This window comes from Lissotriton helveticus, chromosome 2_1, assembly GCF_964261635.1.
Source record: "Lissotriton helveticus chromosome 2_1, aLisHel1.1, whole genome shotgun sequence".
NCBI lineage: Eukaryota > Metazoa > Chordata > Amphibia > Caudata > Salamandridae > Lissotriton > Lissotriton helveticus.
This window is the reverse complement of record NC_136059.1, coordinates 44,584,797-44,597,932: the sequence shown is the minus strand read 5'-3', so window position 1 is coordinate 44,597,932 and position 13,136 is coordinate 44,584,797. Positions and strand designations below refer to the sequence as shown.

The window sequence follows — 13,136 nt, the reverse complement described above, 5'->3', positions numbered from 1 at the left end:
TGACAGAAAAGGTCTACATTTCTGCATATCTTTGTCTTAATTCTGGTGATGTCCTGGTTCTAGTGTGACACTGTTCACCCAAAGCGATTCCAGCCCAGTGCTCAGAGATGCTGTTTCTGGTGATCTTGTAGGAGATGTAGGTGTTCATAAAATGGTGTGAGCCAAGACAGAGAAGTGAAGTTCCTTCAATATTGGATCAAATTAATTCAGGCCCTTGATAAGTCAGGGTCAGGGGGTAAGATGTCTTTCGAGGGTGCTGGTGGGGTGTCAGGCATGCCATTGCCGCGCTCCACGTGGGAGGTGTCTTAGGCTTGCAAAGTTGCTGCATTGGTATCCACACAAGGAAAAAAAGATTTTCAGCATTCTCCATGCCAATGAACATAGCTCAATTCATATGCTGATTTCCAAGTAGAGCACTCATGTTTTTACAAGTTCATAATGTTCTCATAGCGAAGAGCATGTCAGTTTTCTTACATTGTAACCTCAATGTATTTATTTATGAATTGGTAATATTAACTTTTCTAATATTCAAAACATTTTTCACATCCAAAACTACCCAGAGTAACATATTCTAATAATTGAACTTTATAAAAACGAAAGAAGACTGACTGACAGGCTTTAGGCTGGCAAGGATTTCTTCTCATTGGCTACTCTCATATTGGCAACATGTTGCTGTGGTTGACTCTGCATTCCCAAGTGTTGGTTACTTTTGATTTATTCTTGTTACACAAAGTTCCATAATGCCACACACAGACTTCTGCAGTCGAATTATAGGGGAGATACAGCCACACCTCTGCATCCTGTGTGGCCCCAATATGGGGTGGATTATAGGCTCATTGAGAGAGTCCTCAGAAATTCAGTTGAGGGGAATCTACCAGATAATGAGCGCTCAATGGCGGATCTCTGCAAACTTGTATTTCATGCGTTTACACAATTACATTTTTCAGGTTCAGGAAATAATTTAAATGGTCCTTGCAGAATGATTTTGAGATATGTAAAGGGTTATCTAAAGATAGTCGGAGTCGGTGTATATGGTCTCTAAAACCAAAAGACAAGGAGAAATATGAATGCCTACAAACATTGACAAAAGATTCCCTTTCTTGCTTCCACATAATCACACTCGCCTCATCCTGTGTTTGCAGTGGAATTTCTACTGGAATATACATCACAAGCTCTGTGGATGCCTGTCGGTATGTGGCCGGCAACTGTGAAGCCAACATCCTCGTGGTGGAGAATCACCACCAACTGGAAAAAATCCTGCAGGTGAGAGGGTCAATCATTTCCCCCATCAAAAGGTGCATTCTGTTCCTAAAATAAGCAGGGGAGTTTTAGAGCTTGGTCACTTGCATGGCTTTCAGAGTCCAACATGTACAGATGAACTTCAGCATCTACTACTGATTAGAGACAGATTGTCCTTTCAGTGTATTTGCAAAAATCTGATCTGACCTGAAATTCTTGGTTCTGTCCAGATACAACCTCAAAGATCTCTTGACATCTAGAATATGCGGAGTTCTTTCTGCAGCACTGAATGTATTTGTAAAGAATGTGTTTAGTAGCACAGGTGTGTTAAGATTAATGTTAACACGGACTTAATGGTATAAATCTAAGACTCATCATTAGAGTAACATTGCCATTACAGAATTGGAGGAAAGGTTCCACAAGTGTAAAAGATTGACTCTTGCTAATCATTCTTGCTGAAGTTAGAGCTGGAAGTAGAGCAACCTTTCATGACACATATTTCATTTCTTCCTTGTGAATTATTTTAATGAACTTCACAACAGCTGCAACAGGTACTGTGTTCATCTGCCACAGCACTGGCAGTCCTCCTAAAGGAGGAAAGTTTCTGACTAGCCATTTAATAAACTCTTGTATTAGTCTGTCACGACATAGCAATGGTTTATGTGATTGCCTTCTCAAACAAGCGATTGCAGTTACATGAGCTTTGATAGATGCTTGTGTGTGACACAATGGTGAATGATATCCCGTCCACTGAAATATAAATCCCATTGGATCCTATCGGATTTATATCTCTGATACTGGGGAAAGATCACATTCTCTAAATCATAAGCAGAATCCATTTGGCACATGTTATGTTCACTGAGAAAGTTCTTGCTTGTGCCAACATTGTTGTCCTCCAGATTGCTTAAATGGTGGAGCTGTTTATGTACATGAGCTAGGTACACAGTTTCATTGATGCTGGATCTGGATGGAGAATGTGGATCTTGTCAGGAGATTGGCTAATGATGTTAGGCGGGTACTTCTTTGTAGTATGAAGCAAAACTGCATCAATCACATTGATCAACCTAAATTAGATAACATGGTTCTCTTATCAATTTGGTCAGTTCTTTCAGGATGAGGGGAAGCCTTGGAATGTGTAGGCAATGTGCCTCACCATGCTATCGAAAAAAGCCATGGTAGCAAGAAATTCACATGAAGATCAGGTTTCCCTTCATGTTTGACATCTGAATCTCATCTGACTGCATTCAGAAATGCCTTTCTGACAGGCAAGACTTCACAAGACCTTCAAGCCCTTGCTGTCCGAAGGCCTACCTTATTTAGAGCTTAAAGTTGTATTTTCCGGCCCAGGACCAAAATGTAGAAGAAAACATCCATGACCATGCACAATGCAAAAATTCCCAAACGGTTGAAAATGCCAGGAAAGGGACCTAAATGATGGAAGTCCAACTGGACAGAGGACAATCTGGAGAACGTCTTTGACCCTAGCAGAAATCAGAGTATGATGCTCTCGACCATCAAACCTGTGAAAGATTCATTGATTGAGGCTCCAGCTCAGATTAAGGGCTCTATCATGCGGATGGAAGACTAAGCTGATCAAGTGAATGTAAGAGTGATAGTGAAGTGACCACAGACCACGGTAAGTTGAAGAGGAAAGTACTTTTATTACCGTTCGTCTCAACAGCTTCCAGGGAAATACATCAACAGCCCTGGGAGCTTCAAGTATAAACATTCTATCACCAAGGAGTTGAAAGAACACTTAGGATGACATAATAGGACAGCTTGACATTACTAGCTTAACATTACTACAATATCTTCCTCATAAATAAAGAAAATAAAGGAAAAAAAAACATACTTAATGGAAATGCAGTAATTAGACAAAAATTGCATACAAATGCAGTTATTAGTCAAAAAGCACAATAACATTGCATATCATAAAATGCATTATCATTATACAAAAAGCACAATAAAATTGCATATCATAAAATGCATTACATATCCTACGAAATATTAAACGGAATGCACCCAATAAACTAAAAATACAATGACAATAAATCAAATGAAACATTACATATCCAAACGTTTGGGAGGAACCTTCTTCTGACTACTCCTCAGCAAAGGTGGAACAGATGTTCCTGGAGAAGAAAGGGTCCCTTTATTCATATCAGAATCAGTACCTCTATGAGCTGATTTATTGGAAGGAAAAACAAGAGTAGATTCTAATCCCATTTAGCGTGCAACTTTATCAGGAAGTTTATAAATTCTCAAAATGTTTCACCAATTCTTTCCATTGACTCCGACAGCATAACATGAGATAGAATCTACACAAGCAGGTGGACTGAATTTAGACATGCCTTTGGGTACATTGTGAGGGTGTCAAGCTTCGTCTTCCGATCTCTTCAGAATTGTGCCGATGCTATAAGGGTTCCACCTCTTGACGGCCCCGGAGTCTGAGATGAAACACACAGACTACCAGGATAATCAAGCGAGGGAAGGAAAGGAAGGGGACAGCAGGGAGGGAGACCTGAAATGATAATAGAAGATATTCAAGACACAATAACAATGACATACCTTTCAATGCATTCTAAATACCTCCTCTCCCTTGTACCCTACGTAGAATCCCCTCTTCCTACCTGTAAAGGAAAATACGGTTGATTTACTATATGGAGAGGTTGAGGGTGGAACCAGGGCTTTGGCTTATTTTGCACTTATATAATTCCTGTAGTCCAACATACCTAAGAGATAGCTTCTTATTGCGTAACCAAACCCACAGACAGTAACCCCTTAGCTCCTCTCTCCTATATAGACAGGATAAATAAAAGTCGTGTGAACATAACATAACAACAGACGGGGTTAATGCTTCTTAACGTCGTCTGACTCCAATAGTTGTTGCGTGCGAAAATAAAGCCCTGCTTTAATCCAAGGGTGTAGCGAGGTAGGGTTTTGATTCCCAACACAACTTGAAGTGGCCCTAGGCACTTGATAACGCCACAAAAGCTCTTTGCCCCCACTCAGGCACAATGCTGTTCTTAGAATACAAGAGCTAATGGGGGATCACTCTTCAAGAGTCAATGTTTCTCCCCGCAAGGGACGGCGGAATGTGCGACCCAACCAACGGGGGGAGGAGAAATGAACAAGCACACAGGCAATCTTGCCTTAATGTATCCAACACTATAACCAGGACTCTTTAGCATAGAGTTCAGAACTGGCAGTTAATGTAATCACAAATAACAGAAATAGCGCCTTCAGACCTTCACTGTCTGCATCCAAATCATGAAGAAACAATACCAGAACAGTCTTACCGCTTCCCCCGTGGTCCGAACGCGACCTCAGGTAGAGAATTATCGGCAGCGTCTGCCTCATCGAGCCGGCTTTTACTTCCGGGCAGGCGCGAGCGTGAGTCGCGTCATTTGCGTAACACGCTGCTCAAGCATGCCGGGAAATGTAGTTTATCCGTAGCGCGCAGCCAGCGCCTTTCCAGAACAGCGGATCGTGACAGTACATCCCCCTTTACGAGGGGTGCTGGCCAGCAGCAGGCCGGTTTGGATACAAACGGTGGAACTTGGCCACCAAACGAGGAACATGCACCGCCCCAGCCCGCTGCCAAGAGTCCTCCTCAGGGCCATAGCCTTTCCAAGCCAATAGGTACTGCAGCCTCCCCCTCACAAACCTGGAATCCAGTACTTCCCGCGCCTCATATTCATGATCCTGCTGGACCCGGATAGGCAGGGGAGCCCGTCTCATCGGCCATAGAGAGGGTTTCAATAGATACACATGAAACACCGGGTGAATCCGGAAGTGCGCGGGTAGTTGCACCTTCGCAGCCACATGGTTAACGTGTTTCACAACGCGGTATGGACCGATGAATTTTGGGTTGAATACACTATACTTCCTGAACCTAATTTGTTTCGTAGACACCCACACATGGTCACCCTTCTTGTACATGGGACAAGGCCTACGGTGTTTGTCAGCCTGCTTCTTGTATCTTGCTTTGGCATTCACCAGGTTGCTCCGTGTGGCAAGAAGGATCTTGCGGACACGCAACAACCTTTCCTTAACTTCAGGTAACTTGACTTTGGAACCAGGGAGCAACAGGGGATTAAACCTGGGATGATGCCCATAAGAACAGAAAAAGGGTGAATACAGTGTAGAAGAAAGTTGTGTGCTGTTGTAAGCGATCTCCGCCACCCACAGCCAGTCTACCCATGACCCAGTGTTGTCTTGAATATAACAACGTAGATACTGCTTAAGTGTCTGGTTTAGCGTCTCTGTTTGCCCGTCGATTTGGGGGGGGAAACTAGTGGATAGTGCAGGCTTTATTTTCAGCTCAGACCACCAGGTTTTCCAGAACCGAACCGTGAACTGAGCCCCCCTGTCCGAAACTTTAACCCTGGGTAGGCCATGTAAACATACGATGCTTACCATTAATAGGTGTGCCAACTGCCCAGCGGTGGGGACCTGGTTACATGCAATGAAGTGTCCCATTTTGGTAAGGTAGTCCACCACTACTATTATATGGCTGTTTTCCCTTGATCTTTAGGAAGACCAACGATGAAGTCCACCGAAAACCTTTCCCACGGGTTTTCAGGGGTAGGTATGGGCTGCAACAGTCCTTAGGGTTGCTGTCGGTCGGACTTCATTTGCGCGCATGTGGCACACTCTCTCACCCATTAATTCATGTCCGGACGAATAGAAGGCCACCAGAACTGTCTCAATGCCTTCTCCAACGTTTGCACGTATCCCATGTGACCGGCGCTGGGCGTGTCGTGGCACCAAGAAAAAACGGTTTTCCGTAGGGTCTTGGTAGGTACCAACACCTGTGGCCCTTTAATCGGTATCCCTTGCTTCATCTTCCATTCCTTATGGTGACGAAGCCAGGTTCTCCATACACATGTTCTGGCCCCTGCTCTCACTCCAATCAAGAAGTCCCCTTTTTGAGCAGCACAAACTACTTTGGCAGGTTCAATGATTGCTCGATTTGGGGTTACGGTGTGCATAACAGGGTTCTCCAGTCGAGTTAGTGCGTCGGCCTTTTTGTTGTTGATACCAAGACAATAAGTAACAATGAATTGGTACTCCTCAAAAAACAACATCCAACGCAGTTGCCTTGGGGTGAGATTCCGGGCTGCTCACATGAACTGCAAATTGCGGTGATCTGTATAGAACGTTACTGAATGCTTTGCCCCCAAAAGCCAGTGTCTCCACTCCAGGAATGCGTCTCTGATGGCTAGAAGCTCCTTTTCGTCGATGGTGTAGTTGACTTCGGCTGCACTCAATTTCCTTGACATAAAGGGAATCGGATGTAGCTGTCCAGTTTGTTCGTTCCTTGGGAGAGAACAGCACCCAGAGCGACTTCGGACGCGTCGGCTTCCACTATGAAAGGCTCCTCTGGCTTGGCGTGCGTGAGCACCGGGGCCGTAGAAAAGGCGGCTTTCAGGCGATCGAACGCGGTTTGGGCCGCTGTGTCCCATTCAAACGGGATGTTCTTTCGAGTGAGTCGGGTCAACGGTGTAACCATAGCAGAAAAACCTTGGATAAAACGTCTGTAGAAATTGGCGAAACCCTACAGACTCTGGATGTCTTTAACATTACAAGGTTGAGGCCATTCTTTTACTGCCTTTACTTTTCTTTCGGCCATCACCTGTCCAGATGGTGTGAGCATCACGCCCAAGAATTCCACCGTAGTGGCGTGAAACTCACACTTGGTGATCTTGCAATATAGGTGGTTGTACTGCAGAGCTTGAAGTACTCGGCTTACGTGTACGACATGTTCTTTGGCGTGGTGGAATATATTAAGATGTCATCTATATAGACCACCACATAAATATCCAGATGTTCCCGTAGTACTTCGTTTAAAAAGAACTGAAATGCGGCCGGGGCGTTACAGAGCCCAAAGGGCATAACGAGATACTCGAAGAGCCCATACCGCATCTTGAAGGTCGTCTTCCACTCATCACCCTGTCTTATCCTCACCAGGTGGTAGGCCCCCCTTAAATCGAGCTTCGTATAGATTTTGGTCGCTCGAACTTGCTCCAACAATACTGGAATTAGCGGCAAGGGATACTGGTTTTTTACCGTTATTGTGTTGAGTGCTCTGTAGTCAATGCAACAGCGTTTCTCGCCATTGGCCTTCGGAATGAAGAACAGCGGTGACGCTGCGGCGGATCTTGAAGGCCAGATGAACCCTGCGGCGAGGTATTTATCCAGGTAGGCGCGCAGGACTTCGTTTTCTGGGATCGTGAGGGCATAAATCCTTCCTTTTGGGATGACTGCTCCAGGTAACAGGTCGATACGGCAGTCGTATTCCTCTATGAGGTGGGAGCACCTCGGCTTGTGCGTCACTGAATACCTCCTCATATGCTCTGTACACCTCTGGTAATACCACCTCTTTCTCTGCCGCTGTGGCGTCCTGGTGTATCATAGACAACACCCGAGCAGGGCCATGGGTTTCCTGGATGCAATAATCCCTGCAGTAAACGGAGGAAAACCGTACTGTTTTGGATGTCCAATGTATACAGGGTTCATGCTTTTGCAGCCATGGAAGACCCGATATGGTTCCGTAATGTGGTGCGTTGATGATGCTGAACGATAGGCATTCGTGATGGGAACATTTGTAACTAAGGTTGTACTCAGGGGTGTGATACCGTATGGGACCAGCTGCTAGTTCTTTGCCTTCCACCGCATATACCTTCTCTGGGTGTTCCTTGGTGATCAGGAGTGCTCCCAGCCTCTTAGCTTCTTCACGGTCCATAAAGCACCCCGTGGCTCCGGAGTTGATCATAGCATGGATGAGCTTCTTCTCGGTGTCTATGACGATGGTCATTACTAGGAACAGGTGACTTTTCTCTGGGTTACAACTAGGGGTTATGGAAGGGATGACGATCGCGTTTGAGGGTTACCCTTCTTCCACCTTCAAGCATTGGAGTTTTCCGGTCTTCTTTCTGTAATACCAGCCGCCGTCTGTCCACTCCTAAACCTCCCTGATTTGGGCTTGACTGTAAATAATGTCCTTTTTTGCCACAATAAAGGCAGAGGCCCTGCTTCCGGTGATGATCCTTTTCGCTTATTGTTAAAGAGGCCCTCACTGCCCCTATTTCCATGGCTTCGACAGGTGCTGTGACTTTCTCTCCTGGACGTTCGTAAGGAGGCACTGGGCGGTCTTTTTTCTGGTAGTCTCCTTTCCGCTCTTTCATGCGATGGTCCAACCGCAGAGCGAGTTCAATGAGAGCGGAACAGGTACTCGGTTGTGGATCTATGGTTGCCAACACATCTTTCAGCTCGTCCATAAGCCCCTGATAAAAGACGGCGGACTGTTTGGACTCAGGCCAGTCGGTTTTTGCCACCAAATGGCGAAAGTTGTTTTGGTACGTGACCAGATCCGTGTTGCCTTGAATCAGTTCCAATAAGTCTCTGTCGGCCGAAAAGGTTTCTGCCCTTCTGTCGAAAGTTTTCTCAAATTCTATGCGAAATCCTGCCCAGTCGTCTAATAGGGGGTCATCACGCCGAACCACAGGAACCGCCCATTGTGCCGCTTTGCCCCCTAGATACGATATCAGGAATGCTACCCTTGCCTGGTTCGTAGCGAACATCTTGGGTTTGCACATGAAATGTAGTAGTACTTGGGTCATAAAGACCTGGACCTTCTTGTTATCCCCTAGGAACCTCTCAGGGGGAGCCAGGGGTATTTGCGCAGGCATCTCGACGACTACGGAGGTGGAAGGAACAGGAATACCACTGGGGTTTACCGGAGCTCTCTGTAGGTTGTCTACCCTGGTCTCTAACTGAGCGGTCAAAGTCCTGTCTGGATGAGGCTAGCTCTGCCTGTACTAATGCCAAAGCCGCCATTACGTCCTCAATGGTCGCCATGGCGTTCAGCACAATCGGGAAGAGAAAGCAATTGTGGGCCGATAATTCTGTTAGGCTTCGTCTTCCGATCTCTTCAGAATTGTGCCGATGCTATGAGGGTTCCACCTCTTGACGGCCCCGGAGTCTGAGATGAAACACACAGACTACCAGGATAATCAAGCGAGGGAAGGAAAGGAAGGGGACAGCAGGGAGAGAGACCTGAAATGATAATAGAAGATATTCAAGACACAATAACAATGACATACCTTTCAATGCATTCTAAATACCTCCTCTCCCTTGAACCCTACTTAGAATCCCCTTTTACTACCTGTAAAGGAAAATACGGTTGATTTACTATATGGAGAGGTTAAGGGTGGAACCAAGGCTTTGGCTGACTAGGAGAGGAAAACAAGAAAAGCAGGTTTGAGTAGAACACACATCTCTTATTATGCACTTATATAATTCCTGTACTCCAACATACCTAAGAGATAGCTTCTTATTGCGTAACCAAACCCACAGACAGTAACCCCTTAGCTCCTCTCTCCTATAAAGTCAGGATAAATAAAAGTCGTGTGGAAAAACATAACATAACAACAGACAGGGTTAATGCTTCTTAACATCGTCTGACTCCAATAGTTGTTACGTGCCAAAATAAAGCCCCGCTTTAATCCAAGGGTGTAGCGAGGTAGGGTTTTGATTCCCAACACAACTTAAAGTGGCCCCAGGCACTTGATAACGCCACAAAAGTTCTTTGCCCCCACTCAGGCACAATGCTGTTCTTAGAATACAAGAGCTAATGGGGGATCACTCTTCAAGAGTCAATGTTTCTCCCCGCAAGGGACGGCAGAATGGGCTACCCAACCAACGGGGGATGGGGGGTGGGAAATGAACAAGCACACAGGCAATCTTGCCTTAATGTATCCAAGACTATAACCAGGACTCTTTAGCCACGAGTTCAGAACTGGAAGTTAATGTAATCACAAATAACAGAAATAGCGCCTTCAGACCTTCACTGTCTGCATCCAAATCCGGAGCGGGATGCAACCCAAAAGTCATGCAGAAACAATACCAGAACAGTCTTACCGCTTCCGCCGTGGTCCGAACGCTACCTCAGGTAGAGAATTATCGGCAGCGTCTGCCTCATCGAGCCGGCTTTTACTTCCGGGCATGCGCGAGCGTGAGTCGCGTCATTTGCGTAACTCGCTGCTCAAGCATGCTGGGAAATGTAGTTTATCCGTAGCGCGCAGCCAGCGCCTTTCCAGAACAGCGGATTGTGACAGAGGGATCCTGATTTTTACCCAATCTCCCACCTTGATTTTATGTGTCCAAACTTTCTTGTGAGAACTTGCTTCTGAAGAAAAATGATTATTCCCTTTGTTATTCACACCACTACAACCGGGCAAGGAAATCTCACCACTAGCTCCCATGTTGGATTAAATGTAGACATTTTAGAAAATAAACCCGACTGCCTCATCCATGCAGGACACATACTAAAAGGGGCTACTCTCCCTCGCAACAATTCAAAAGGACTTTTCCCCAAATCAATACATGGAGTGGTTCGGTGAGCCCATTACATGCTTTGCACAGCTTCTCTTACCTCAACTTTGCTAGATAGAGCCCACTGTACACACTCAACCACAATACGGTTCATGCGCTAAATAAAACTGTTTCCTTGAGGATGATAGAGTGCAACACGATAATGAACAATACCTGATTGACCTAGAAAATTGGACATCTCCTTCGAAACAAACTGGACACCGTTATCTGATACTAGTTCTTTGGGAAATCCCTCTCTGGCAAAAAGACTCTCCAAAAACCTAATGACTTCATGTGTGTTGGGATCAACCATAAAATGCACCTCCCACCACTAGCGGTAATAATCAGCAATGACCAACGCAAACTTATACTTATTTGATAATGCATTGAAAGGTCCAATAAAATCTAAGGCCAACTTCATCCATGGACCAGATGGTAACTCAACCTTCACTTTAGGAGGGGTAACGGTTTTGATCACTTTGTCACTCGAACAACAAGTGATACAGTATTCAATCACATTCTCGATTTGACGATCCATTGAAGGCCACCAATATATTGCTCAAATTCTGCATTTGCTGAATGTTTGTCCAAGATGACCCTTGTGTCCAGATTTAACAATGCGATCTCTCAAACCTACTGGAGGTACAAACTTATCACCACGTAGAATCATCTCACCACCTTCAAGAGACAATTCATCAGCTACCTCCGAAAAAGGCTGAAGTTCACCATCTAAATGTTTTTCTTTTGGCCAACCTTGGATGATAAAAGTTTTAACTTCCTTGAGACCAGAATCGGATTGTAAAGCTTCAAACCATTCTTTCTCATTAAAAGTCCTCCATTACAAACATCAATGCTTGCAATTAAAGATACCTCATCCTCATTATCAGTAAGAGACTCACTTTGCAAGCAAGGTAACAGTAACCTTGAAAGAAAATCAGGTCCGATAATTTTTCCCCCAGGTATATGCTCAACGGAAAAATTATATTGTAGTAATTTAGAGCTCAATCTAGCTATCCTGGGAGTATGTTCTTTTACCACAATTCCATTCAAAATAGGGATAAGAGGCTTATGGTCGGTAAACTATCTAAAAGTTCTACCCCAGAGAAAATATTTCAACCTCTTCACTCCCCAACAACAAGCAAGAAGTTCTCTCTCAATTACAGAGTCATTTTTCTCACTTGGACGTAGTGAGGGAGAAACAAAATCTACTGTATGATCAACACCTTGTTTACTATGAGTTATCATGCCACCAAGACCATCCAGGCTTGCATTGACAGAAACAATGGATTGTAAAAAAGGATCAAAAGGAGTCAAAATTTTACATGAACCAAGTTCACTCTTAATGTTGTCAAAATCATTTTGACAAACTTGATCCCACAAAAAAGTTGTTTTTCTTTTCAAAAGATCACGTAAATGAGCAGTTTTAGCTGAAAATTTGGAAATGAATTTAGAATAGAATTCACACATACCTGTAGTGTAGTTCCTATATTCCCAATAGGTTCTGCGCATTGGAATAATAAATCCTGTAGTTTAGACGTAGGACTAAGGTCGACTAGGTCTCTACCGAATCTATTAGACTTAATTGTGAGTGCCAGCTAGCTCAGAGGTCACTAGAAACTTTCTCGAATTCACAAGAAGGGATTAGTTTGTGACAACCGCATAAACATGACAACTTTGTTTCCCAAGAATAAGAAATCAATCTCTAGAGTCACGGAAACAATAGATAACTATTTTACTCAGTCAATCGCGCATGCTTCGTTTCACCAGCCGTGCTGAGAAAATAGAGAGACGGGCGTTTTCAATAAAAAGTATTTATTGAACAGTCTTCTTTCTCAAGCATAAGAAATGTACTGCTACAATCGTAATACTGGTTATAAAGTACAGGGCATATAATACCATAAGTATTATAAAGTAATACTGTAAAAGCATGATATGGTTTCTAAGCCATAAATTGCCTAAAATATATAAAAGACATACAGTGATAAAATAATGACTAAAAGTACTCAACTGGTGCTTCTAAAATACGCCTACCCCGGTGTACCTAACCTAAGTCTAGTACAAGGGAAGAAGTAAGTAAGGAGTAGTTTAAGTTTAGTATTTCTCTGCCAAGAATCTATCCAAGAATTCTCTACGGGTCTAATCAGCTCCTTACCTTGGTTTAGAATTAAGGAGGTCTTGTATCTCTATCTCAGGACTCGATTTCCCAGCAACCCGCAAGGGAAGCCTGGAAACACTGGAACTGGATTTCTCGGCAGGAGAAAAGACAGCGTCTCTCAGTGCGTCAGCTGGAGGGTCGGCTTCCTTCGGCACTTGCTGCTGCAGGGCGTCGGGCAAGTAGTAAGTCGATCTGCTCCAAACCACTGTGTGTTTGTCTGGGCAAATCCAGGCATATTTATACTTTGAAGGTGCCGAGTTTGACGTGTGATTGGACTTAATAACGTCATCAAAGACTCAGTTCTTCGAAAAGTCCATGATTTCCTAGATAAATTAGTATTCAGGCAAGGGGAAGTCCTTAGATG

At 44.3% G+C, this 13,136-nt stretch overlaps 1 protein-coding gene across 1 annotated transcript in view; it reads left to right on the top strand.

Moving 5' to 3' along the window:
• The window catches only part of LOC144817690 (long-chain-fatty-acid--CoA ligase ACSBG2-like), a 721,416-nt gene that overhangs the window by 121,991 nt on the left and 586,289 nt on the right, over positions 1 to 13,136 (top strand). The window contains exon 4 of the mRNA XM_078674437.1: positions 1,143 to 1,263. Coding sequence (XP_078530563.1) covers positions 1,143 to 1,263 — 121 coding nt within the window. The remainder of the gene's footprint in view (positions 1 to 1,142; positions 1,264 to 13,136) is intronic.